The sequence below is a fragment of the Amia ocellicauda genome, chromosome 12, assembly GCF_036373705.1.
Source record: "Amia ocellicauda isolate fAmiCal2 chromosome 12, fAmiCal2.hap1, whole genome shotgun sequence".
NCBI classification, from domain to species: Eukaryota; Metazoa; Chordata; class Actinopteri; order Amiiformes; family Amiidae; genus Amia; species Amia ocellicauda.
Genome location: NC_089861.1, coordinates 505,123 through 530,000, shown reverse-complemented (window position 1 = coordinate 530,000; position 24,878 = coordinate 505,123). Strand labels below are relative to the sequence as shown.

Below are 24,878 nucleotides of genomic sequence, written 5' to 3'. Positions count from 1 at the left end.
CCGCGCAGTGACGCGTTTGCAATGCGGGCCAGATGTGACTGCATGAGCACAGCTGTATCTGCACACTGACGCATGCGCGTCTCTGGCTGTGCTGGCAAGTGAAGTAACGCATGTTTCTGTGTGTATTGATTAGTAACTGCTCTGTGTATTGATTAGTAACTGCTCTGTGTATTGATTAGTAGTAGCTCTGTGTATTGATTAGTAACTGCTCTGTGTATTGATTAGTAGTAGCTCTGTGTATTGATTAGTAACTGCTCTGTGTATTGATTAGTAACTGCTCTGTGTATTGATTAGTAACTGCTCTGTGTATTGATTAGTAACTGCTCTGTGTGTGCTTCCCACAGCGATGGCGGACGGCAGCAGCTTCAGCACCACGCTGGCCTATTCCAAGAGCCCCAAGGTGTCCAAGAGGACCACGTTCCAGGTGCAGAGATAATACAATAACACACACACACACGCACTCACTCTCTCTCATAAACACGCAGACACTCTCTCTCTCTCTCTCTCTCAATTCAGTTCAATTCAAGGGTGCTTTATTGGTATGACAAACAGTTTCGTAGTGTTGCCAAAGCAGTTGATATTATATACGTACATTGAAAAATAATAAAAGGTAAGAAAAAGGAGAAAAAAAAATGGAAACAGTACAATATAATTTATAAATAAAATCTAAATAGACATGTACATTTACTTTATTTATAGTTTACAAGTTTACAGCTGGTGCTCATGTATGTTTTCACAGTGAGCCCCTCAGGCTGTGGCAGGCGGCTACATATTGGGCAGCCAGGGGGGCTGTGTGTCCCTCCCCCAGGAGGATAGCTATTTGTTTTTCATTTATCAATTCAGAAAATGATTTTATAATATTTATGAATTTATTAAAGAATGTGTCCCTTAATTTGGCATATTTATTGCAGTGGAGGAGGAAGTGCATCTCTGTCTCGAGCTCTCCTGTCTCGCAGTGACCACAGCGCCGCTCCTCTCTGGGCAGCCAGCTCTGCCTGTGTCGGCCCGTGTCTATGGCCAGGCTGTGGTCACTGAGCCTGTACTTGGGGATGCGTCTCTGCTTCGTATCTCTGACAGTGAAGAGATACTCTGCCAGGGTGTATTCTCTGTCTATCTCACACACATACACACACTCACTCTCTCTCTCTCTCACACACACTCGCTCTCTCTCTCTCTCTCTCTCTCTCTCACACTCTCCATCGCTGCCTATGTTCTCAGGATGAACTTCAAGCTGCCATCTCTGCCAGGACAGCGAGGTTCGCCCCGGAGATCAAGGACAGCTACTCAGAGGACTTCGAAGAAGATGACGACGATGATGAAGGTGGAGACCAGTTCAGTGAAGCCCGGCACAACATCCCCCCACTCCGAGCCTGTGTCTGACGATGATGACGATGCCTGCTGTTTTTTAATCGGTGCGCTGCTTTGCCGTGTCTTTCCCAGACATCCTGAAAGAGCTGCTGAACTCGAGAAAGAAAAGGAGTGAAAGAGCCAGAGCAGGGAAGAAGAAGCACAAGATCAACGACTTTGCGCTGTCTGACGACGAGGAGGAGGGCGGCGAGGAAGAGAACACCAGGCCCAAGAGGGTGTCCTTCCTGAAGACGAGGAGGAAGAGCCCCCCGGCGAGAGACGAGGGTGTGGGGCTCGGGGAGAGGGAGGAGACCGAGGTGAAGCACGGCCACAGAGACGCCCCGTCCCGGCAGTCTGACCGGGACGGGGCGTCCAGGGCCTCGGGACGAACCTCCCCTTGGTCGGACAGGAGCGCAGAGTCTCCGCAGAGAACGAGCCGAGAGGAGGACAAACGACCGGCCCCCCGGACCCCAGAGGCCGACCTCAGACGCACGCCCTCTGCAGGTAAACACAGCACGGGGGGAAAGTGCGTTAATGTGTTGACACAGAGTCCAGTAAGTTATCTTCCCTCTTACTGCACCCGGAGTGTGTTCGTGTGCTGGTGTGTACGTGTGGCACACGCTTATCTGATGTCACTGTTGTTGCTGCTTAGACACCCAGCGTCCGACAGTTTCTCAACACGTCGCTCCATCGCTGCTCTCTCGAACAGGCAGCCCCGCGGAGGAGGGACGCCCCCGGCCCCAGCCCCGGCCCCGGCAGAGGCAGCTGCGGGGGGGCGGCAATAACCTGGAGGAGGACAGCACTGGGGGGGGAGAGACGTCTCAGAGCCGGCCCACCACCTCGTCTGTGTCCATCCCTCTGTCCTCCACCGAGGCGGCCAGCAGGCTGTCCTCACCCGACAGGACGGAGGCCTCCCGGAGCCACAGCCCTCAGGTGAGTGCATGAATGTGAGTGCGTGAATGCGTGAATGCGAGAATGCGAGTGCGTGTGAGTGCGACTGAGTACTTCATACTTTTTGGGAATGCATAACGATGATTGTTTCCTCTTCACAGTAACAGTCGCCCCAGTGGGGAGATGCTTTTCAGATAGTTTGGTTTGTTGAACACCCCGGAGTGGGCGTTTATAAAGAGAGCGCTGCAGTAAATACACCTGGGGGTTCGGACCCTAAAATAACAGCTGGTTTTCGTTTCATACGACAGGGACGGATTAAACCAGAACTCTGACCCGCCAGCTGGCAGCAGACTACTCATCTGTACTGATCGGGCTTATTGATACGAGCGCTTATATTTAAGATCTGATGAGACAAGGCGCCTCTACAGACAGGGGTCCAGGCGGGTCGGACGTAATATCATCTGGCCCTGAACGATCGATAAAGTGTCTCATTAAACACACATGGGTTTGACTGTCCTCTCTGTGCGTCCCAGTGCATTTATTGCAGCACAGCTTTCTGCTTTCCATCTGTTACTGATTTTGAAGCGTCTCCGTAACTCGCGCTCTTCTAAACAACAACTTATCTCTCATTCTGTCTGTCTCTCTGTGTCTGTCTCTCTGTGTGTCCATCTCTCTGTCGCTGTCTCTTTCTGTCTGTCTGTCTCTGTCTCTCTGTGTGTCCATCTCCTTGTTCATTTCTCCCTCCAGAGGCCTGACGAGTTTCCCTCCATCTCCTCGAGGTTCAGCCGGCACCCCTCCTCTGTGGGGGACGCCCAGCTCTCGGACTCTCTGGGGAACAGGTCTCCGGGGGACTCTGCTGGCCGAGGTAGGGGCGGCAGGACGGGTGGGGGAGCCCCTCTGTGGCTGTCCCCTGCACTGGCAGGTTCAGGCCTTCGTGACAGAAGTCCAATGATAAACACAAGACAGTAACGGCCCGTTTTCCCTCCTCCTTTCCTGCGCAGAGTGGTTCCAGCCACAGCACAGCAGGGAGGAGGCGGACGGGTCCAGGACCTGCTCTTCCACAGACCCGAGTGGATCCCCGACCCACAGGAGCCGTCCGACGCCCACAGAGCCGACCCCGGGGGGACGCAGCGCCGTCCGCCCCGCCCTGCTCCGGGGACACGGCACCGAGTCCACAGACAGATCGCGGGAGCCCGGCCCGGGGCGTGAGGTAAGCGTCCCTCTGCACTCCCCTGCGTGCGTCCCGCAGCGCAGACTCTTCCATCAGCTGTTCTTTGTTTTGAAGCAGAGAGGCACGCAGGACAAGCCGGACTGCGACGCAGAGGGACCGGGCCCTGGAGACGCGGCACTGTTCGGAACCAGGTCAGTGTGTGAGCCTCCATCGGGACCAATCTGGGGTCTTCATCTGCAGGCCGAGGCTGGGAGGGGTTTTCCAATGATTGCCAGCCCCGTCTCTGAGCGCCCTGCTCTCTCTCCAGGCCCGGCCCACACAGCGCCAGGACGCGCCGCCGGCCACACAGCGCCCAGTCCCGCTACCTCGGCACGCTGAGGCTCCTGGACCAGACCGCAGCCCGCGAGGAGAGCCGGCCCGAGGGGGCGGACGGCCTGCGTGCTTCCATCTACCAGGCAAGACCCGGACCGCCTCCGCTGGCTCGGGCCCAGTGTCACCATTCCAGTCATTGTACCAATCATTGTACCAGTCATTGTACCAGTCATTGTACCAGTCATCATTCCAGTTGACACGAGTTTCCCTTGGGGATTCCATACAGAATATCCTGAATATCCGTCACAGTAATGATAGGAGACACTGCACCCAGTTCAGACGGCTCATCTGCTGCTTTCAAACCGTGCAGTCACGCTCGATTGCTCACAGAGCGCCTGTGTTGCAGGAGTGGCTGAGAAAGAAAACGCAGCGTCTGCAGGAGACTCTGAAAACCAAGAGGCAGGAGGACAAACTGAGGGAGGAGAAGAAATATAAGGTACAGAAACTCCTCCGTGCCCTTCCCTCCATCTCGATCCCCTCAGTGAAGTGCTCCGCTCCTTGGCCACTAGAGGGCGCTGATGCGCCAGTTAGGACACGGCCGCCTCGCATGCCGGCCCTGCACCCACCCCTCTCTGCGTAGTGATGGTTCATCTGCAGGTTAAAAACGTAAAACCCGAGTATCGACGGCCCGACTGCTGCCCCGCTGCCACGGCAGGGCGCTATATCCCCTTCTTTACGTCTTCCTCTGATCGGCTCCGGCCTTTGTCTCCCAACAGGACGAGCAGAACAAGAGAGAGGAGGCCAAGCTGTCCTTCGCGGCCTGGAAGGAGAAGAAGAAAGAGGTGCTCCTGGTCCGCGTGCAGGAGAAGCTGGAGGAGGTGCGGAAGCAGGAGAAGGACGTCCAGGAGAAAGAGGAGAGGAAGGAACTGGCATCCAAGGCAGTACTGAGATTGATCTTTTCCACTATAAAGAATCATAAATATGTCAGTAAATACCGATCAGTAGATCCGCCTTCCTGACTCGGCACTATACGTGCGTCTGTCCTTCCTTCCCTCTCTCTCTCTCTCTCTCTCTCTCTCTCTCTCTCTGTAGGTCTTTGAGAAATGGAAGGAGGAGAAAGACGAGGTTCTGAAAGAGAAGTACCGGCAGCGGAAACAGGCGGAGCGAGGGCAGCAGAGGAAGGAGCAGCAGGAGGCAACGGAGAGGAAGAGAGACAGCAGTTCTGCCTTCGTCAAATGGTAACCGCAGCAGCCAATCGCCGCCTCCAAACCCCCCCCCAACGCCTCCCTCTCGACCCGCACTCTGACACCCGTGTCCCCCCAGGAACGAGGCGAAGACAGGCGTGATCCAGGACAAGGTCAAGGGCCAGCGGCGGCAGCAGAGGGACCGAGAGGCGGAGGAGCGGTACGAGAGGGAGGAGAGAGACCGGCTGGCGGTGGAGACGTACGAGAAGTGGCTGGTATGTGGAGTGCGCCGTCGGGCAGATGTGTGTGTGTGTCTGTGTGTGCATGTGAGTGTCTCTGTGTGCGTGTATGGGTGTCTCTCTGCGTGTGAGCATGTGCGTGTGTGTGTGGGCGTCTCTCTGTGTGTGAGCGTGTGCGTGTGAGCACGTGCGTGAGCATGTCTGTGTGTGTGTGTGTGTGTGTGTGTGTGTGTGTGTGAGCGTGTGCGTGTGCATGAGCATGTCTGTGTGTGTGTGTGTGGGTGTCTCTGTGTGTGAGCATGTGTGTGTGTGCATGTCTGAGCGCGTGTGTGTGAGCGTGTGTGTGTGCGTGTGTGTGTGAGAGGTCGATGGGGGTTTGAGAGCGTTGCTGCTCCTCGCTCATTAAGACATCATGTGGCTCACTTCTCTCTTCTTTCCTCAGCCAGTCAGTCAGTTAAAAGCCTCTTATAATGTGTGTCTTAATTATGAAAGGCTTTGGCTGAAACGAAGGCGTCAGGCTGATTAGCACTTAGACACGCAAAGCTCCGTCTCTGCTCTGAAACCACCTCACTGTGACTCTGAGCATCTCATGTGCTGCCCTGAGTCCAATGATGTGTCTGATCGCCCTGGTCCCCTTTAAACCCTGTGTCCACAGCACCCTGGTCCCCATTAAACCCTGCGTCCACACAGCCCCGGTCCCCTTTAAACCCTGTGTCCACACGGCCCCAGTCCCCCTTAAAGCCTGTGTCCACACAGCCCCGGTCCCCTTTAAACCCTGTGTCCACACGGCCCCGGTCCCCCTTAAAGCCTGTGTCCACAGCACCCTGGTCCTCTTTAAACTCTTCCTTGTGGTTTTGTCATGGTTTGGGGGTCCCTGCTGTCCCCCCCGCTGTCTCACAGTCGTTGCTTTTCTTGCAGGTGAGGAAGGAGCGACAGCAGAAGCGAGAGAGGAAGCAGAAGAAGATCCAGGCGATCCTGCAGTATGAGGCGCCGCCCCCGTGGAGCCCCCCCAATAAGACCATCCCCTTTGGGAAATAGCATGTCCTCCACCGGCCCAGTGCACTGTGGAGGGAGAGCTCTGACCGGACACGCGCTCTAATCCTGGGATCTGCGCTCAGCGTGTGCAGTGCAATGGAGTGTTTTATTGTCATATAAACATAGGCGATGCAGCGGGATGCGATTGAGGGAACTTCTCAGGTGTGTAATCAAAGTGTGACGATGATGATGATGATGATAGTGATGATGATGATGAAACGCACAGCCTTGTCTCACAGGAGGGACACATCTGGACAGCTGTTTGTTCCGGCTGCCTGAAGACCGCGTTGCCCCTGTGCTGTGTGACGGGGGCTGTCCTGCCCAGCTGCCCTCGGTACCACCGGGTTCGACCGGGTCAGCAGCCTGCCTGAGGCACAGAAAGACCCGTGAGTCCGGTCTCTCTCCTGTCCCTCACACCGGCGCCCCCGGCAGGCCCAGTCCATCCCACCCGCCTCTGGAGTCGAGGCTCTCGCTGCAGGCCCTCCAGCCGGCCGAGCGGAGGAGTGGCCCTCCCGAGGGCTCTGAAGGGGGGGTATGGATTGATGAATAAAATAATCAAACAGTGCTGCGGGAGGAGACGGGGCCTCAGGGTCATGTGTCCACTGCGGAACTTTAATGACACGCTGCTGCAATCTCCTCTGGGGCAGTTACTCTGACGGCCTTCAGGCAGCGGGGCAGTTACTCTAAGGGCAGTGGGGCAGTGTGAACGGCATGGCCGGGCTGCAGGGCATCTGCTCTGGTCTGTGGGAACGGACAGCAAGAGTCCGACACTAGTGCAGGTTCATGAGCAGCCCTGGGAGTAAGTGACAGCTGATCTGCGCTTAAAGAATACAGACTCCAGCTCAGTGTCATCCTTGTCCTTGCAGTTGTTGTCATTGTTAAAGGCTGTAGGTGGTGAAGCTGACAATCTATTCAGGTTTTAGGAAGTGTGTGGCTTTACTGTGAAACTGCTGAACTCACAAGGTTTTAATCCCTCAAGACGTGTCTATGTAAATTATGTTTGTGGTGTTTTTGTTTTAATCACTTGTCAGTAGAAAGGTATTGGCTGTATCTTGTATATATTTTTGCATAAAAGCCATATTTTGTGACAACCTCGATCGACACGCTCTGGTCTCTGTTATAAATCCGCTCCATCCTTCCGCTGCAGACCCGGCCCCTCATCAGTTTAGTGTCGCCGGCGTTGACACGAGCACTCCCGGTGACCCAGACTCGGCCCCGATCCTCGAGACCCGGGAACCGAGTCGTGCGTCTCTTCGGTGTAAAGACATCCTCTGGGGACACAGTGGGCGAGAGACGCGTGATTAAGGGCATCCTCTCCGGCCGGCGGTGGAGCTCATTCAATCGCGTGACACGACCAGATTAATTAACTCTAGATGGATGTGGACGGCGAGAGAGAAATGTGATTTGTGTCCCTCGCGAGAGGAATAGCGGAGTCATTCATCAGTCCCCATTTCTCCCTCGCATAATGACATTCTCTCGACCCATTTATTTTCATTTGACTATAAATACTGTTGAATAGCAATGAAGTCCAATATCAATCAATGATTTCCCAGCTCAACTGTAACCAGAAACCATTATGCAAATCAGACACAGGGCCGGCAGCGTACAGGATGCTTCTCAAGTAGCTTCCAGTTCTCATGATAAAACTTCTTCTTCTCCTCCTGCTCTTCCTCCTTTCTTTCCTGTCTGCACATTAAGAACATTTTTATAATTGAACATAAAAACAAGTTGGAATTGTTTCTTGTTCAATTCATGCTGAAGTCCAATCCATCACCCCCACAGTGTTCTTTATAGACAGAAGACTATAAATACCTCTATATTAATACATTCATGTTTTGAAAGGAAATGTACGCACTATAGTGTGTGCAGCTGTGATCTAGTTTCATTTGCACATGAAGAAAAGGACAAAATCAATATCAATTTTCTCAAAAAGCCACCGGAGTAAATCCATCGACTGCTAAGATGTTCGCTGCCAGGAGATGGAAACCTCGACCCGAGAGGAGAGAGAAGTAACGGATTGTGGCTGAGAAAACGCGCCGCTGTGGCACTGAGACGCGTCAGAGAGGCCGTCTGGGGGCGATCAGGGGAACCGGCCCGGTTACTTCCCCTGACAGACCGTCGGCACGCCACTTCCTGCCTCGCCAACAGCATCTGCGCTTCCATTGTAGACCACAGGCTACGAGAGCCTGGATGTGTCGATCAGGTTCGAATTATGTATTGATTGCGTTGCACCTTCCAGCTGGAATCTTCACACCCAGGGTCTCGAACTCAATCCCTGGAGGTCCATGTAAGCTGATTCTGCATCCTCAATTACTTAATTGGTCTAATTGTTTAATTGGCTAGATACATTTAAACACCTATCCAGGCCCCTGGATATTTTATAAGCAATTGTACCTTTTAGACCATCAACTGTATAATACCAATGTCAAATTTAATAAATGGACCAATTAAGTAATTGAGGACTCGGCATTCACATCGCCCTCCCGGAATTGAGTTTGAGACCAATTTGACTAATCCAATCTGATGTGCATTGTAAAATCCATTCACCTGTAGCTAACATGTATTGACAGAGTGTGAAATAGTTTCCTTGTCGGGCTTCCATAGTTTGCATCGAAGCTGCAGAGTGTTTACACAACAAATGAAAAAATAAACCTAATTTAAAAGGCATTAAACCCCAGCTCTATAGAAGCAACAATACAGCTGAAATCCCACAAGTGTGCTCTGCGTTTCCAAATGCAATGCGATATAATCCCGAGCCCCTTTTTAAACAGCCTGCCTTTATATCCGTGGCACAGCCGATCCCCTGGCCGATAGCACGGCGCCGGGCCGCACTGCGGTCAATTGCTTCTGACAGCAGAGTAAACAGCGGCTGACCTGCGCGGTGACTCCGCCACGGAGAGGTTGACCCCGAGCGCAGAGCCGGCTCTCTGGGAAACCGGCTGCAATCCGCCGTCGCTATTAGGACCGGCTTAGTGGCAGTCGCGCAGCCGACGGACACACAGCTGATTGCACATGATCTCCCCGGCGTGCTGCGCAGACTATGTCATGACCGTTATCCCTGCTGGAGGCCCGCCTTCCTCACTCCTTTTATCTTATTTGAAAACCGCTTTCCTCAAAATGGGCCCGAGGTGGGTCTTGCTGGAGGGATGAGAGGGCTGCCAAAGCTGAACAGATGTGGGGTGGGAGGGGAGGCCTCCTCGCGTGTCTGCTGACAAGGAACGTCAAGCAAAGGTGTTTTTCTGAACTGAACTGTCAATGAGCTGAAAAACCTTAAGGGACGGGGCTGGTGTCTCAGACCCACGAGTCCTGGACCAGCCCGTGTTACTTTAGGTAGACGGTCCCACACCGGCGCTTGATCTGGGTCTGTGGAATCAGCTGAGAGTCGGTACTGATCTGACACGCTGAGGGGCCGCGCTCTGGTGCGACACACTTGTCCTGTAACCTGCTGACCCCGGCGCACAGGGACAGGCAACTGTGTGTGAGCAAATGTGTGTCTGTATGTGAGCGCATGCGTGTGTGAGTGTGTGTCTGTATGTGAGCGCATGCGTGTGTGAGAGTGTGTGTGAGCGTGTGTTTCTGTATGTGTGTAGTGATCGAGAACAAGAGTCTGTGTGTTGTGAGCAAGTGTGTGTGTGTCTGTATGTGTTATGAGCGATTGTGTGTGTGTCTGTATGTGTTATGAGCGAGTGTGTGTGTCTGTATGTGCGCATGTGCGTGTGTGTGTCTGTATGTGTGGTGTGAGCGAATGTCTCGGTTCATCCCTCAAACAGGGTGTTTCACACAACCTGTCGCAATTCATCATACAGTTGAGGGGGGGGCTTGTTTACTTTAAGCAGATTAAATAGCTTGGGTTGTATTTTTGTCCTTTTCTATCTGTCAGAACATCGATCCTCTAAATGGCCGATTGACTCCAGTTACACACAGAGGCGTCAGCTGTGAGCGCCGGGGAGATCCAGCACCGATTAGCCCCCCACTCCCAACGGCTGTCCTGGATGAGGGTCCCGGGAGGTCAGGCTCTGCACACGCTGACCGCACAGATGCCAGTGACTGATGGCCTGCCCCCTGCACATGGGGCCGACGCTAATGTCCCTCATTGAGGACCTGAGTCTGGAGGTGAGGGGTTAATGGCTCGGATGGAGTTGCGATACGATATAACACAGTCCCCGAATTAAACACACACAAAATGCAATTACTCCAATGATTGATGCACATATTTACATATTTACACAATTGGAGCCTAAACTCCTCTGTTGACTGAAAGGTGTATTTAAGAGCTTTGTTCTCAGTGTGATGCACAGCTCTTATCTTCGTGATGCTGGTCTCTTTGTGAGCGTCGGAGCAGCGCGTCATTCCTGATCCCCCGAGGGGAATTCTCCCTCCACCATCTAATGACTTTCCATTCAGACTCGTTGTGTAGCAGCGATTTGCTTTCGGGAATAAGAGAGACCAGTGCTGAACAAAACAAGATCTCACCTCTGCCTCGTATAGCTGAGCGCTTCCCGTCGCTTTAAATGCTTCACTTTTCACTAGATGCGTATCAGGTGTGTTTGTTTTTGTGTTTCATTGTCCGGGTGACCCTTTGAGTGAGCAACTCGAATTGCCTGCAGGAGCCCAGGGGCTGAAATCAAGGATGTAACCTGACAGCTGCTTCAAAGCCGGACAAAAGTCTACAGAGGTGCATCTGTCTATACGTTATATAATAAACAAAAGAGATAGACTTTTGTATTAAGTGCTCAGATTTGAAGGTTTTGAAGGAGACCAGTGCGATGGGGTGCTGAGAGACCCTCCCTGTAACTCGCATGTCTCCGAGTGAGGCTCCTCTGCCAGCGGCGAGGATGAGAGTGACGGCAGGTCCTCCTGAGATCTGAGAGCCAATGAGCTGATCTCCAGATGATGGAGCTCCTGAGCTTGATTCCCCCGCAGTGTGTGGACTGAGAGAGCTCCTGCCTCCAGGCATCGTGTGAAACCATCGCACCAGGTGTCCCAGCAGGCACGGCTCTGTATCTCAATCTATAGCTGTTTCTGTATCTGGACCCACATCTATGCGCTGTATGGTCCCGGCACTGATCCAGAGAGAGTTCACAAGGCGGCTAATCCCTGGCAACGACACGTCCGTTACGGGTTGAATGTCTGTGTGCCGGCAGGTGGCAACGCATGTGTGAAGCATGTTGTGGCTCTTGTGTTTGTCGTGTGGATCTCACGTGATCATGCCGGGGTCCAGTGCCGCTCGTTTCTCAATCAGAGCACGGCCTCGGCCTCTCTGAACAAAGAGACGAGAAAAGCGGTCGTGTTGTTCCGTTAGAGGAGATTCTGTCAGAGGCAGATCAGAGGAGCCGGTGAACACTGAAGGCCGTTGCTGTTGCCTGATCGCCAGCCCGCCTCTACAGCTTGAGCTGTTAAAATCAATACTCCAGAGCAACAAAGTGGGGGAACCCTCTAGCTTTGCATTAAACATTGAAGGTCATTCACTGAGCCCAGACTGGACACGTCAAGAGAAACAGACACAGAAATCAGTACCAGCATCACCGTCCCTTCGACCTTTTCATTCTCACTCACGTCCAGATAAAAACGTCTCGTTCTCTGACAGGCCGATGTGTGGAGTTTGTTCGCCTGCTCCTGAAAGTCTCCTGGCCGGAGGGAATCCTGTTCACAGGCTGATTAGTTTCCTTATTGGTTCGGTTACCGGGCCGGTGTTCACAGGTGAGGACTGCGCACCAGGGCCGTGGCTCGGAGGGAAGCGTCTCGGCCGCGATTCCTAATTGTAAGGCTGAGCCGGTGGGCTGATTAGTGAAGATATGGAGCTAAACTATCGAGTCGTTGTTGTTTCTTATTCATGAAATGGAAGCCCACAGCTGGAGTCTATGGCAGTGCATTAACTTTATTTACATGTTAATGCAAATTGGAAAATTAAAATGCAATCCCTACAATTGTGAGTGTGTGTCTGTGTGAGACTGTGAGTGTGCGTGCGTGTATATGTGTGTGTGTGTGTGTGCGTGCGTGTATGTGCGTGTGTGTGTGTGTGAGAGACACAGAAACTGAGGAGAAAAGACAACGGTAATCGACTTTTGCTTGGACTGGGACTTGATTGTGGATTTCAACTTGGAGTGCTTGCCCGTGTGTAGTTCGGTGCGTGTTTTCCCAGCTGGAGAACCAGGGATTGAACATGCGTGTGCTGGGTGCAGAGAGAGAGAGTCGACCAAACAGGGAGGGATATGTAATTACCAGCAGGACCGGGTCATCTGGTCCTGCTGGTAATTACATATCCCTCCCTGTTGTGATATACAACCAGGTTTATGCTACACTGTACTTCACAGCAACTTCAATCACCAGCATTATCGACAAAGGAGCCAATTTATGGCTGTTTGCTACCCTGTCAAGGATACATTTGACACCCAGCTGTCACTCAGTGAGAGACGGAAACTGGCGGCACTGCAAATCAGACATCCTCCCGCAGCTAATTTGTTGCCTCCTCCGCCTCAGAGCAGCTTTATTTACAGTCCATTACAGGCCGTGGAGCCGTGAGTGCGTCTGTCATCTGATCGCCTCTCCATTTAAATGGTAATGTTGTCGAGGGGCAAATTAGGACCCGAATAAGAAACCACACTTGTAGTTCAGTGCGGCACTTTTTCTTTGGCTGGTATGTTTACGGCGCAGTGTAACCTATGGAGCACCGTTTGTGCCAAAAGTGTTCGTCCGTTAATTTGGTAGTTCACTGGGAAATTAATTAGGAAATTCACCAATTTGGCCGTTCAGCCGACAGTTTGTCCTTAGAGTAGTAAATCCAGCCTCACATAAAACGTCTTCAGCCAATAATGTTGCAGTTTATTAGGAAGGGCGTTTCTTGTGTCTCTGTGTAACAGTATGGGGGACAGGCTTGCGGGGGATATAGATACCCCAAAATATGTCTTAGCCCCCCGTAGCCACCCCAGCGCAAATGTCAAACGCACGGCTTTTCTAATAAACTGCAACATTATTGGCTGACGTCATTTAATGTGAGGCTGGATTTGTATTGGTTAAGAGACACGTCTGCTCCTACTGGCTAGAGAGACTGAAGTGGGTTCGGCCCAGTGCATGATTCAGGTCTGTTCATCTGGAAGGTCATTGGTCTGTCTGGAAGTTCAGTGGTTTGTCTGGAAGTTTCTCTGGAAGTTGGTCTGGTTGTCTGGAAGTTTGTCTGTTTATATGAATTAATAGCCACATTAATTACATAGTTGATTCATGTAATTATGGATTAATTGACACACGAATCGGAAAAAATTATAAATTACTTGACAGATTCCTGGATGAATTTACTACTGTATGGCCAAACTGCCGGCTGAATGGCCAAATTGATGAATTTCTGAATGAATTTCCAAATGAACTACCAAATTAATGGAAGAACACTTTTGGCACAAACAGCGCTCTATAGTAACCCCTTACAAAAAGGTTTAGTTGCAGAAATATACCGGAAAGATTGCAATATAACAACCGAAAAAGGTTCCAAGAACAAGTCTACCCAGGTAGCAGCAAGGTAACGGGTAACTGCACCCGTCCTGTAAGTCAGAAGAGACGCTGCAGAGAAGACTGTAGTGTTCGCAGGACGAGCAGAAACAGAGCTGGACCGTTTATGTTAGGAAACTGTTTCAGTGCCGGCATTAATCCGTAATTGCTGATAAGTAATTCAGTTATTGACATCAGTAATCAATGTATGATTGTAAATGTGTTGATTTCAGCAATTTAATTAAATAATTTATTTGTCACATGAAAAATCACACTTCACTGCATTTAAACAAAAAGCATTTTAAAAGAAAGCGATGTTTAGCTATAATATTTATGTCATTTTAACCTTGGCCTGCTGATCTTCCAATCTTTTTTGAATACAATTTGATTGCAAAATAATACATCTATATTATAAATGGATTATAGTTTGACTGGGTTCACACCAGGCCAGTAAAAAGATAAGACTCACGATAACGTCACTGTGCAGGACAATCTGCATGAGTCCATACAGACAGATGTGCACTTACTGTGGGATCCAGCTGCGTGCATTGGGTCACGTGACTGATGTGATCTGCCTGCCTGTGTGTTAGACCCCTTGCCAAACGAAAGGTCAAAGGTCAGCGCCCTTTCCAACAGCCCGGTGGAGCAGCCGGTTTGGGTCTGATTGATTTCTCTCTGTCTCTGTGCTGAAGCCTTGTTCCCACAAAACACCGCCACACGATTGTGTGACATGCCTCGCAACTGCGACTCTCCTGAGGCGCGACCGCAGTTTGTGATAATCAACAAGCGTCAGAATTAAATCCCATGTACTTTTTATTTACAACATGTAACACATTGAACTATTTACATACCTGCATTTTATGTAAAATATTAATAATTACAGATTTGACATTCAGCGTATATAATGTGATTGTTCGAAACTTTTTGAAATACACAAATTCTTAAAGGAAATGGGTGGAAAAAATAAATAATATTAAAATATAAATAAATACAATGTGAAAGAGAATAATAATACAACATTCAACCATAATCCAAGTGTATTAAGACATCCAGACTCTCTAGATGAAACTTGCTTGGGATCTAATATATTCTGAAAAATAATCAGTGACACTCAGCGGAGAATGAAGAAATCCATATTTATATTTAAAAATCCAGATAATAAATTACCGATTGAGCTGAGGTGTGATAGCCGCACAGAGGAGTAAATGATGAATGATACACAGAGAGGTGACGCAATACATGAACACTAATGAGGATTAACAAGTGTGGGTTTGAAGAGCTTCACTCGCATTGCAGCACGACACTGTCCTGAGACGCTTGTTCATTCTGTGCCGTTGGACACCTGTTGAACCTGCGGTGAGTTGATCTAATTAGGCCTCGTTTCCAGGTCTTACTCGGGCTGGGATGAGAAGATGCCACGGCCCTTCAGGACCACCGCTGCAGAGTCTTTACAGACTTGGCCTCACAACACACCAGTTTGTACCACAGCTTGTACCAACCGAGAGTAATGACTCGACATCACGGTAAACAGCCACACGATCTACAGAAGCTGGAAAACGAGGCAGAAAACAGGCGACTGCAGCCGCTATGTTGCTGCCACTTCCTGTGGTACAAGACTGTTTTATCCATCGGCTCATCCACGACGCGACAGAGAGAGTCTCCATCCCGAGATAAGGGTTTTTATAGGTTTTTTTTAGGTGCACAGAAATCCAAAAACACAAACACGCTCACTCTGCATTGACTGTTAGTAAAATCGTCATGATTCGGTCAGCCAATCAAATCAATCAATCTAATGGGAATGCAATCTCTCGGCTCATACTGCCCGAGCACAACACAGGAGTGAAAACTTATCAGGGCATCCACACTGCTCCAGGTCCGGACAAATCACATCTGTGACGCATTTCTATTCTATCTTTGGCGGTTTTCGCACACATCACCTTCGGATTCTTCCTGGTATAGAATACACACACACAGGTTATGTACACAGCCCTTTGTCAAGTGGATTTCTGCTCTGACAGTCTGGGGAACAGACGGTCACGGATTGATCCATTTAAAAGGGACCCTGGTTTCTCAATCACAATATTGACTTGGTTTCATACATTAACAATGTTCATCTCTTCAAGAATAATGTGTATGAATGTGTGACACACACACACACTTTTAAGCCAGGACAGTGCAAAGTCAGACACTAGTCAAAGGTAATTGAAAGAAGCACAGGTCCGTGTGTTCAGTAATTCAGTAATTCACCGCAGGGAAAAGGAGACCCGCCAGGCAATATAATGAACAGGGGAGAGAAACGCTCCAGAGCTGACACTGCGTTCACACCAGCTGTCATCTGTTCACTGTAACTGTTCAATTAATTCATTAATAACTTTTAACGGTTTTGTCACAGAAACATTGCATTTGAAAGCTGCAGCGCTACGTTTTAAAGGACAACATTGACGGATTTGCATAAAAACTGATAACCCAGAGCCACGGTGTTTTTCTTCAGCCACTAATGTGCCTGTTATTAGGAGGAGAAGATAAACCATCCCAACCCAAAAACCTCGGCTCAAATATAGGTATTGACTGCAGATTATGGTACAGCATGAAGGCTATTCTGTCATGTTTACACAAATCAAGGATGTACCCATCGAGTGCATATACAAATGGTTTAAATAAATCCGGTTTGTTTTAGTATGATGTTGTGTACATTAGCGTTGGGTGTGTCCACCAACCACACAGCCTTCAAATAACCAATCCCATCTTGTAATCAACACTGCAATGATGCCTGACCGTACCATCACGGCCCTGCCAGTCGAGGCTCTCAGACGTTGGTGGGATGCAGAGCCGTGGAGGCGGTCGCGTGGGAGTTGCACATCGCCATGTCTTCCACCTCCAGGGGCTTCTTGGAGCGAAACTTCACGTGGGCCTCAGGGTGGATGGAGTCCAGCCGCTGCTCGCACTTGAACACGGTGAGGAAGGCGTTGCGGTAGTTCTTGTTCATCCAGCCGTAGAGGAAGGGGTTGGCGAAGGTGGAGCACATGGCAATTATGTGGAACAGGGTGTACAGCAGCTTGTAGTCATTCATGTTGAGCACGCTGCTGTCGATGTCGGTGGCCAGCTGGAAGGCGTGGTAGGGCAGCCAGCTCACCGCGAACACCACCACCACGGTCACCAGCATCTTGGTGGTTTTCCGCCTCCGGTGGTGCCGGTCGTTGCTGCCCGCCCCTCCCGGGCTCACGTGGTTCTTCAGCTTGCTCCAGATGCGGATGTAGGCGAAGGAGATGATGGACAAGGGCAGCACGTACTGCAGGAGCAGCATGGAGACGCTGTAGACCGCCCCGTCCCACTTGCTCCCGGGCCACTTCTCAGCACAGGCCTGGATGGACTCGTCCGCCGAGATCTGGAAGGTGTCGTACTCCCTGAAGATGGCCAGCGGGCTGGCGAGGAGGGCGCTGATCATCCAGGTGATGCCGATGACCACGAAGCTCATCTCCTTGGACATCTTGCTCTCCAGGTGGTAGACGATGCACCGGTGTCTGTCCAGCGCGATGACGTTGAGTGTCACCGTCGACACGTGCACCGCCAAGCCCTGGGCGTAGGGGATCATGTAGCACATGACCTGGCCGAACTTCCACTCCCCAACCAGGGTGTAGATGAGGGTGAAAGGCAGGCACAGCGTGTTCACCAGCAGGTCCGCCACCGCCAGGTTGGCGATGAAGAAGTTGGTGACGGTGCGCAGGGTCTTGAAGCGGTACACCACGTAGATCACTAGCGAGTTCCCCACGACCCCAAGCAGGATGATGGTGCTGTAGGCCAGGATGAGGATGATCTGCACTCCGATCAGTTTGGTGCTGTCCTCCAGGCTCATAGGAGAGGAGTCCTGATAGGACAGGCCAGGCACCTTGGACAGCTGCTCCACCGTCGCGTTTGCTAGGTCGTCCAGCTCCATCTGGCCCATCTCCACCCCAGACATATGGACAGATTCTGAAAGCACAGGGCGATACGGACAACTGGTCTTTAATGTCATACAGTCATGAACAATACATCCCAAAACAGGCATTAAATCATCATAACTTTCAAAAATTATATCTGTGGGGCTGGAAGAGTAACTGGGTTTGAAGGGACCATGAGGGTTACAGTTCCATAACTGGCCAAGAGTAAACCATTTGAAATGTGAAATATATCACACAGAAAGTGAGAACATACATCTGTACTCGTTTAGCCACTGTGTGGCTGCAGGAGCACTTATTGGGTGGGTCTTTGAATGAGGGATGAAAGAAAGAAAGAAAGAAAAGACGAGTGACTCATCTCTGGGGTTCGATGCCGTGTCTGAAACAGAGGGCTAATTAATATTGACACCCTGGGTGTGCACTGACTGTCTGAGTGTGTGGGGACCTCGAGCAGAGCTGGCCGCAGTGCGGGAGGTTACAGCGCTGTACTGAAGCACCTTCACAACAGCCAGGTTTACGAGCCACCGCGTGTGTGTGGGGAGGGAAGCAGGGCTCCCAGTCTCAGTTCCTGGGGTGGGGGGTACAGCATCTTCTGGGTTTTCCTTTCAACTGGAGCTCGCTCTCCCTCTCTCCTCTTTCTCCCCCTCCAACTCTCTTCCTCTCTTCTCTCCCTCTCCTTTTTCTCTCCCTATATCTTCCTCTTTCCCTCTTCCTTTCTCCTCTCTCTTCCTCTCCCTTCCTCTCCTTCTCTTTTAAATGGAAATTCAGATAGCTTTGAATTTGCAGTATAATAATAATATGATAACTTTTACACAATGCACTTTAAAGGAGATGAGATTTTGAATCAGATTATTTCTGAAGGATATTTACAGTTTACACAGAAATGACTGATACACCGAAGTCCGGGGATGAGAGAGGTGTGTGTGTCAGTGTGTGTGTATGTGTGTGTGTCTGTGCATATGTCTGTGTTTGTGTGTGCGTCTGCGTGTGTGTCTGTGTGTGTGTGTGTATGTGTGTGTGTCTGTGCATATGTCTGTTTGTGTGTGTGTCTGTGTGTGTGCGTCTGCGTGTGTCTGTGTGTGTGTGTGTGCGTGTGTGTCTGCGTGTGTCTGTGTGTGTGCGCGTGTGTCTGTGTGCGTGCATGCATGTGTGTGCTTGCATGTGTGCAAGCATGTGTGTGTGTGTGTGCAGGTAAGCATGTGGCCAAGAGCCCCTGATAACTGCCCTAAATGATACTCATTTAAACCCAAAACAAGAGTAGAGAATAATGAACAAAAGCCACTGGGGATGGCAGGTAAGTATCAGTCCCAGTTTTCCTGTAGATGCCACACACAACTGCACAACATGCACTGATGCATCAACTGCATTTATACCAGGGTTAGTGTCACAGACTCCGAGACAAAATATTTGCCATACATAGGAATTAAAACCCAAGATTTGGAAGGTGAATAAATAAACAAAATGTTGACCATGACAATCATATTAAAAAAGCAATCTATTATTTTTTAAATAAAAATCTATAAAAAGTGCTTATTAAAAATAGAATAAAATAAAATAAAAAGCTCTGTGCAGTGTGATGTGCTGGAAATCTTGTGTTTGGTTTCAATCACAGTGTTGCTGTAACAATGCGCACACTTAGTGCCTGGAGGTTTAACCACTTAGCCCAGGGGTTATTATCCAGAACTGATTCGTCTTTTTTATCGGGCATTTCAATACACATTGTCATGCATTATGTTTTGTTCACAGCGGTGCTGTGCTGAGGACTTCTGAAACATGCCGAGCACTAGACTGCATTGTGTCCGAGATTTTATTGTATTAGTTACATTCAAATAGCAGTTCAAACACACCATTGCTTTGCAAGCCGTTTCTGAAGTGGCACTAATTGTTCTCACACACACGTCAGGATGTGATGAATGTCTCGCTATTGAATCGTAACCTTGTGAAGGTAAACCTTTCCTGATAAAGACAACCTCAGCAGCCGGGCATGCTCGGGGACCGGCTCTAGCGAGCACATGTAGCAGCAGCTCAGCTCCAAATATAATGGGCATAACTGTCAGTAATGACTGGCAGAACAGCTGCTGCACATTATGGTTGTGTTTATTGCTGATATTGACCTTATTAAGAGCAAAGTCAATGAGATGAATCTGCTTTTAGTATGTTTTTCATAATCGATAAATGTATTAAAAGTCAAAAGGGGAAAAATCATTATAGAGAATGACCCTTTATTTTTAATTTTAACAAGATGGATTTGTATGGTATTTGTGTCTGGGTGGATATAGTTGTTCATGATCTATTTAGCATAGGGAATCAACAGGCTTAATAACGGGCGATAAAACCTTGTAATGAAGTGTAATATTTAAAGAGCTGTTCGTGGTGGGACGGAGTGAAAGGGTATTACAGATTGCGCACAGTGTGTATGTTCTCGCTGCGAGAGCTTTAAAGAGTCGCTTTCATTTCTACACTACAAACAAGTTTGCAAATATAAAACTGTCCCGGACACATCTGTCCAGAGCAGCTGCAGGATGAGTGAGTACTCACCAGCTGTGCGTCATGTCTCCGGACACTGATCCCTCTCCGTCCTGCTCCGACAGTTTATGCACGGATTGCCCAGCGCACAATACCCAGCATCTGTGACAAAGATGAGCTCTGCTTGTTTTGGCGATGGTTTCTTCTAATGAAATTGTAATTCATATAGTTCTCATGCTAAGCAAATCCTCAAACAAAAAGACAGACGTGCAGGACGCGTCTTTGCCTCTTCAGCAATGCCCAAGAACAACACAATCCCAGCGCCGCTTGTGAGATCAGTGAGCGCACAGTTGCGGAGTGTGCGGTGGATCTCCGCAGTCTGCAGGCGCACTCACGCATTGCTCACTTGCTTCAACGCAGGCAGTCTTATACCGGAGCCGGTCAGCCCCGGCGGGCGGGCGGTGTCGCTCTGGACCGTCAGGGGGGCGTTTCACCTCGGGGGGCGACCCCTGTCCGTCTCACACGGATCACTGCCCTGAGCCTCTACACAGCATTGCGCCCAAACACGAAACAACTCATCAAAGGGTTATTTCACTGCAAGGGGTGCACTCCATTTGCGTCCCTCTTCTGGACACCATAGTGCAGGATCCCGTCCCGCAGGGTGTGAGATATGCGGCTCCTCTGCAGACGCGTCCTGGGAAAGCCAGCTGCTCTGGAGTCCGTCCACAGTCGCCTGTCCTCGTTAAGAAATTGAATGACTGTGGAGCGGATGCGAATTCAGGTTCACACGCAGACAGGAGTACTGTAGGCTACGTATTGATGTCCCAAGGGAACAGAGCGACTAGACTGACACTATTCATTTGTTTGGTTTGGTTGTATTTATTGATGTGTTTGTTGGTTTATTTGTTTGTTGTATGCCTAAATATCATCTGTAGAATGTATTTGATGCTTTAAATATCTCAATCGTTTTTCTGTCTCTCTCTTGACAGTATGGTATATTTATTAATTGTGCAGAAATGCCTCCAGGCTCCCTGTGGGAGGACAGGAGCAGTGGGACAGGGGACAGTTATGGTCAGATACTGAGGGCACGCCAGGACAGGTCGGAGACGCACCGACACAGAGAGGCGGTCTGTGAGCGCTGGAGGGGCTGGTGCTACATGTTGTTTCCTGGCAGATTTACTAAGACTCCTCAGCCAGTGTGTTAGTTGCTGGTTTGTTTGTGTGCGCTGCTCCTGGTTAATATTTCATCAGGGCTGTACCGCCCCGCTTCCTCCCCTAGAGAAGCACTGCATGCAGTGACACAGACGGGCTCTGCCCGACTCCACTGCGCAGACTGTCAAACGAGTGATATCGATGCTTCTTTTTGGATATCAACAATTCTATTTTATGTATCAAAGATGCAATTGCTCATATAAACAATTGTGTCACATTTTTGATATCAGAAATACAGTTGCTGATATCAAAAATAGAATTGTGCAAAATTATGCAAAACTGCATACCGATGTAAATTATTTCCAGATTGAATTATTGATATGAAAAATGTAATTGCTGATATCATAATTGAAATCCTGATATCAATAATACAATTAAAATATGTGCAATACATTTTATATCAACAATTCAATTTTTCATATCAACAATTAATAAAACATTTAATTGCTGTTTAAACCTAAAATACAACTGCTAATATCAAACACGTGTTGCACATATCAGCAATTACATTTTTCATATAAAAAAACAGAATTGTTCATATGACTAATGTGATGATTAAATGTTAACAAGTCTTGCCATAGCATGGTTGGTAGTGTTTAACTCAGATGGATTATGTAGGAATGTTTATATTGCAAGGTTGTGTATGTTGAAGATATTTATTTATGTATTAATTTAATAAAAAGTTAACGAACACAAAACAAACAAATGAAGTTCAAATTCTCAGGTGGCTGGGAGAACGAGGGACCTGTTCCCTGTGATTAGAGCATTTAATGTGGCCCAGCAGCCCAGCTGTGGTCCTCTGGGATTGTGTGAGGACAGAGTCACAGCTCCGGGGCTTCTGCGCTGTTGGTACCTGTGCCTGATCTGACCCCACGGCCCACAGCGCTGACGATACCGTTCCCACAGACCAACATCTCTCCCGGACCCCACTTTATTTCTCACTCCATTGTTGTATCATTGACGTTTTTTACGTTTACATTAAATAAAAACAATTCAATTTTTTAATGCTTATGATTAAAATCATTAAAATATCAGTCCTTAAAATCACTTAAAAAAATTTAAAATCTTTGTGATTTTAACAAGGAACAAAACAATTAACTTCAAAATAAACGTGCCCAAAACAACAAAACAAATGTGATAAAAGCAAAAACTGCTCACCAACATAAAGGTCAAATACATTGAAAATAACTGAAAATGCATTGGACAAAATAAAAAAACAATTAAAAAGGAAAAAATAAAAAACAAACAAAAAAGGTCCAATGCATTTTAAATTAAACCCAAAACGGTCAATGTATTTGACAAAAGAATATAACAAAACTATACCAAAAACCCTAAACAATGTGATTTAAAAACAACTATCATTGACTTTAGTTGGACCATCTATTGTATTCATGGTGTTCCCTGAAGGAAGGCGGCCTCAGTCTCCAGAACCCTGCAGGTCTGCTCAGTTCAGCAGGTGACGGGGGGTGAAGTCAGTCACAGAGACATCATGGGACTCAAACAGCTGAACACCCCTCTGCTCCAAAATACTGTTTTATTGTGTGTAGTATTTTACATTACATATAAAAACAATTCAATTTTTAATACTTATGATTAAAAACTTTTAAAATCAATTCTTAAAATCACATAAAAAAAATTAAAATCTTTGTGATTTAACGAAAAACAAAATAATTAACTTCAAATAAACAAGTGCACAGAACAACAAAACAAACGTGATTAAAGCAAAACTGCTAACCAACATAAAAGTCAAATACATTGAAATAACTGAAAATGCATTGGACAAAATAAAGAAACAATTAAAAAGGTAAAAATGAAAAACAAACAAAAAAGGTCCAATGCATTTAAAATTAAATCCAAAACGGACAATGTATTTGACAAAAAAGACCAGAGTCTCTCTACCTGGCCAGAGAGTGATCATACTGCCAGTCTTTATAAATGTGTGATTCTGGGGGGTGGCCTCAGGTTTGGGGCTTCTTTTCAGGGGGGTGGATGTGGTTGTGGAGCCCCTTTCACACTAGCGTCCTCTCCACGGGTATGAGTACACGCTCTCACACTGCAGTGTCACTCACATGTCAGATCCACGGTCTCTAAGGTGTGCTCACATGTTACGCGCTTTGCTGACACCCATCATGGCTCCTGTTGCGCTCTGCCTGGGGCAGTGCTGGCTGGCTGACACGCCTCCCAGCTTGCTGAACAATGGGTCAGAAACCAGGCTGATGGGCTGGTGTGAACAGGGCTTAAGGGACCACTGCTCTGGGGCATCGCACGACCACGTGACAGACATAGATGACTCTGGACAAGGAAACCACAGCCCACACTTCCAGACGAAACCTACAGCCAGTGTTTTCAGATGCATTTGCCCCAAAAACTTTCATCCCTCAGACCTCAGCTTGCCTGTTCATAGCTGTGCAGAAGGGCAGCACTTTGAGACAAGGACTACAACCCCCTTACAAGCTAATGCACCAATTCCACAGCAATAACCCCTGCTGCTGAGCACCCCTCAGGGGTTAGCTGTGTTCTGATCTCTGTAGAGGACAGGGGCAGACACAGGCCGTCCCCCTGCCTCTGCTGCAGTGTGGTTGTCCAGCCCTGCCCCAGCGCCCCGGCGTCACTCACACTCGTGTCCGACTCCCCCGTGGGGCGAGGCACAGCTCTGCAGTGCCGTCACTGATTTCTAATGTGTTTGTCTTGGGGTTTCTTTCTTTTTTTTCCTCAATGAAGGGAACTCGGAATGATTCCAGATAACTACATTTCTCAGTACTGATAAGTCATCCCACACAGCTAAATTGCTGCAGTAGAGTAGTTTGTCCATTTATATATGTCTAATTTCATATATATATACAGCGATATACCTTTGATTTGCGGCTCATTATATTCCCAGCACGTCGCTGCGCAGCTGTGTCAGGGCTCTGCCAGAGTCAATGAGCTGCTCTGAGACGCGAGAGCAATAGATACCCCTGCGCAGTCTGGAACGACTCGCTCTTTAGTCCGGTCTCGAGGAAGGGCAGCAAAGAAAAATAGAAGGCAGGGAATGAAACGTTTAAATATTTAAAGCATAACTGAGTTGAGGGGCGGGATGTGTGACCTCTGGGGGGACCTGTAATGTTTGGCAGCTTTGGTCTGTATGTAATTGAAAAGCTAAGCAAACCCCCCGGACCCACGGCTTCTCTGCCTCAGCGTCGGTGGGAGGACAGGGTGCTTCACCGGACTGTGCCGGGCTGCACTGCTCTCCTCCCTTTCCCTGCACTCTCCCCTCAATAAAAACATGAAGAGAAGGAGCAGACAGGCCGGCCGGCGCAGAGGCGGACCTCTCTGAGCTCTCGCACACGGCCACATGGCGCAGTGCTCTCTGTGTTGCACAGGTGGAGTCCAGAGTCATTTAATTCATCGCTGCCTTCTGGGCCCCCGGGACTGCAGTGCAGCAGATTTCACACCGTGTCTTTCCATGTTGTTTTGCGTCTGACCAGTGTCAGCACACGGGGCGTCACTGCGCGGCCTTAGCCCCTGCTCTCCACATGTTACTTAGCAAGGTAACATTTACAGGAAATGCTTTTTATTTTGTAGTCAGCCTAGTTAGCGCTCTGAGAGGAATACAGATGTCTGTGCT

General features: G+C 49.0%; 2 protein-coding genes across 2 annotated transcripts in view; one reads left to right on the top strand and one right to left on the bottom strand.

Moving 5' to 3' along the window:
• The window catches only part of map9 (microtubule-associated protein 9), a 7,738-nt gene extending 468 nt beyond the window's left edge, over nt 1-7,270 (top strand). The window contains exons 2-14 of the mRNA XM_066717993.1: nt 345-424; nt 1,219-1,321; nt 1,441-1,851; nt 2,057-2,280; nt 2,986-3,103; nt 3,240-3,448; nt 3,527-3,600; nt 3,717-3,864; nt 4,128-4,217; nt 4,498-4,662; nt 4,814-4,959; nt 5,045-5,180; nt 6,063-7,270. Of these exons, the coding sequence (XP_066574090.1) occupies nt 347-424; nt 1,219-1,321; nt 1,441-1,851; nt 2,057-2,280; nt 2,986-3,103; nt 3,240-3,448; nt 3,527-3,600; nt 3,717-3,864; nt 4,128-4,217; nt 4,498-4,662; nt 4,814-4,959; nt 5,045-5,180; nt 6,063-6,182 (2,022 nt within the window). The 5' untranslated portion in view covers nt 345-346 and the 3' untranslated portion in view covers nt 6,183-7,270. The remainder of the gene's footprint in view (nt 1-344; nt 425-1,218; nt 1,322-1,440; nt 1,852-2,056; nt 2,281-2,985; nt 3,104-3,239; nt 3,449-3,526; nt 3,601-3,716; nt 3,865-4,127; nt 4,218-4,497; nt 4,663-4,813; nt 4,960-5,044; nt 5,181-6,062) is intronic.
• Nucleotides 7,271-14,453: 7,183 nt separating this feature from the next.
• Nucleotides 14,454-20,643, bottom strand: LOC136764174 (neuropeptide Y receptor type 2). Its single transcript, XM_066717992.1, has 2 exons — nt 20,132-20,643; nt 14,454-17,627 (listed from the first exon to the last, which is right to left on the bottom strand). The coding sequence occupies exon 2, from the start codon at nt 17,614-17,616 to the stop codon at nt 16,465-16,467; it is 1,152 nt and encodes a 383-aa protein (XP_066574089.1). The 5' UTR covers nt 17,617-17,627; nt 20,132-20,643; the 3' UTR covers nt 14,454-16,464.
• Nucleotides 20,644-24,878: the final 4,235 nt, after the last annotated feature.

Bases quoted from the DNA above. Each gene is read 5' to 3' on its own strand.
- LOC136764174 (XM_066717992.1), bottom strand. From the start codon at position 17,616: ATGTCTGGGGTGGAGATGGGCCAGATGGAGCTGGACGACCTAGCAAAC.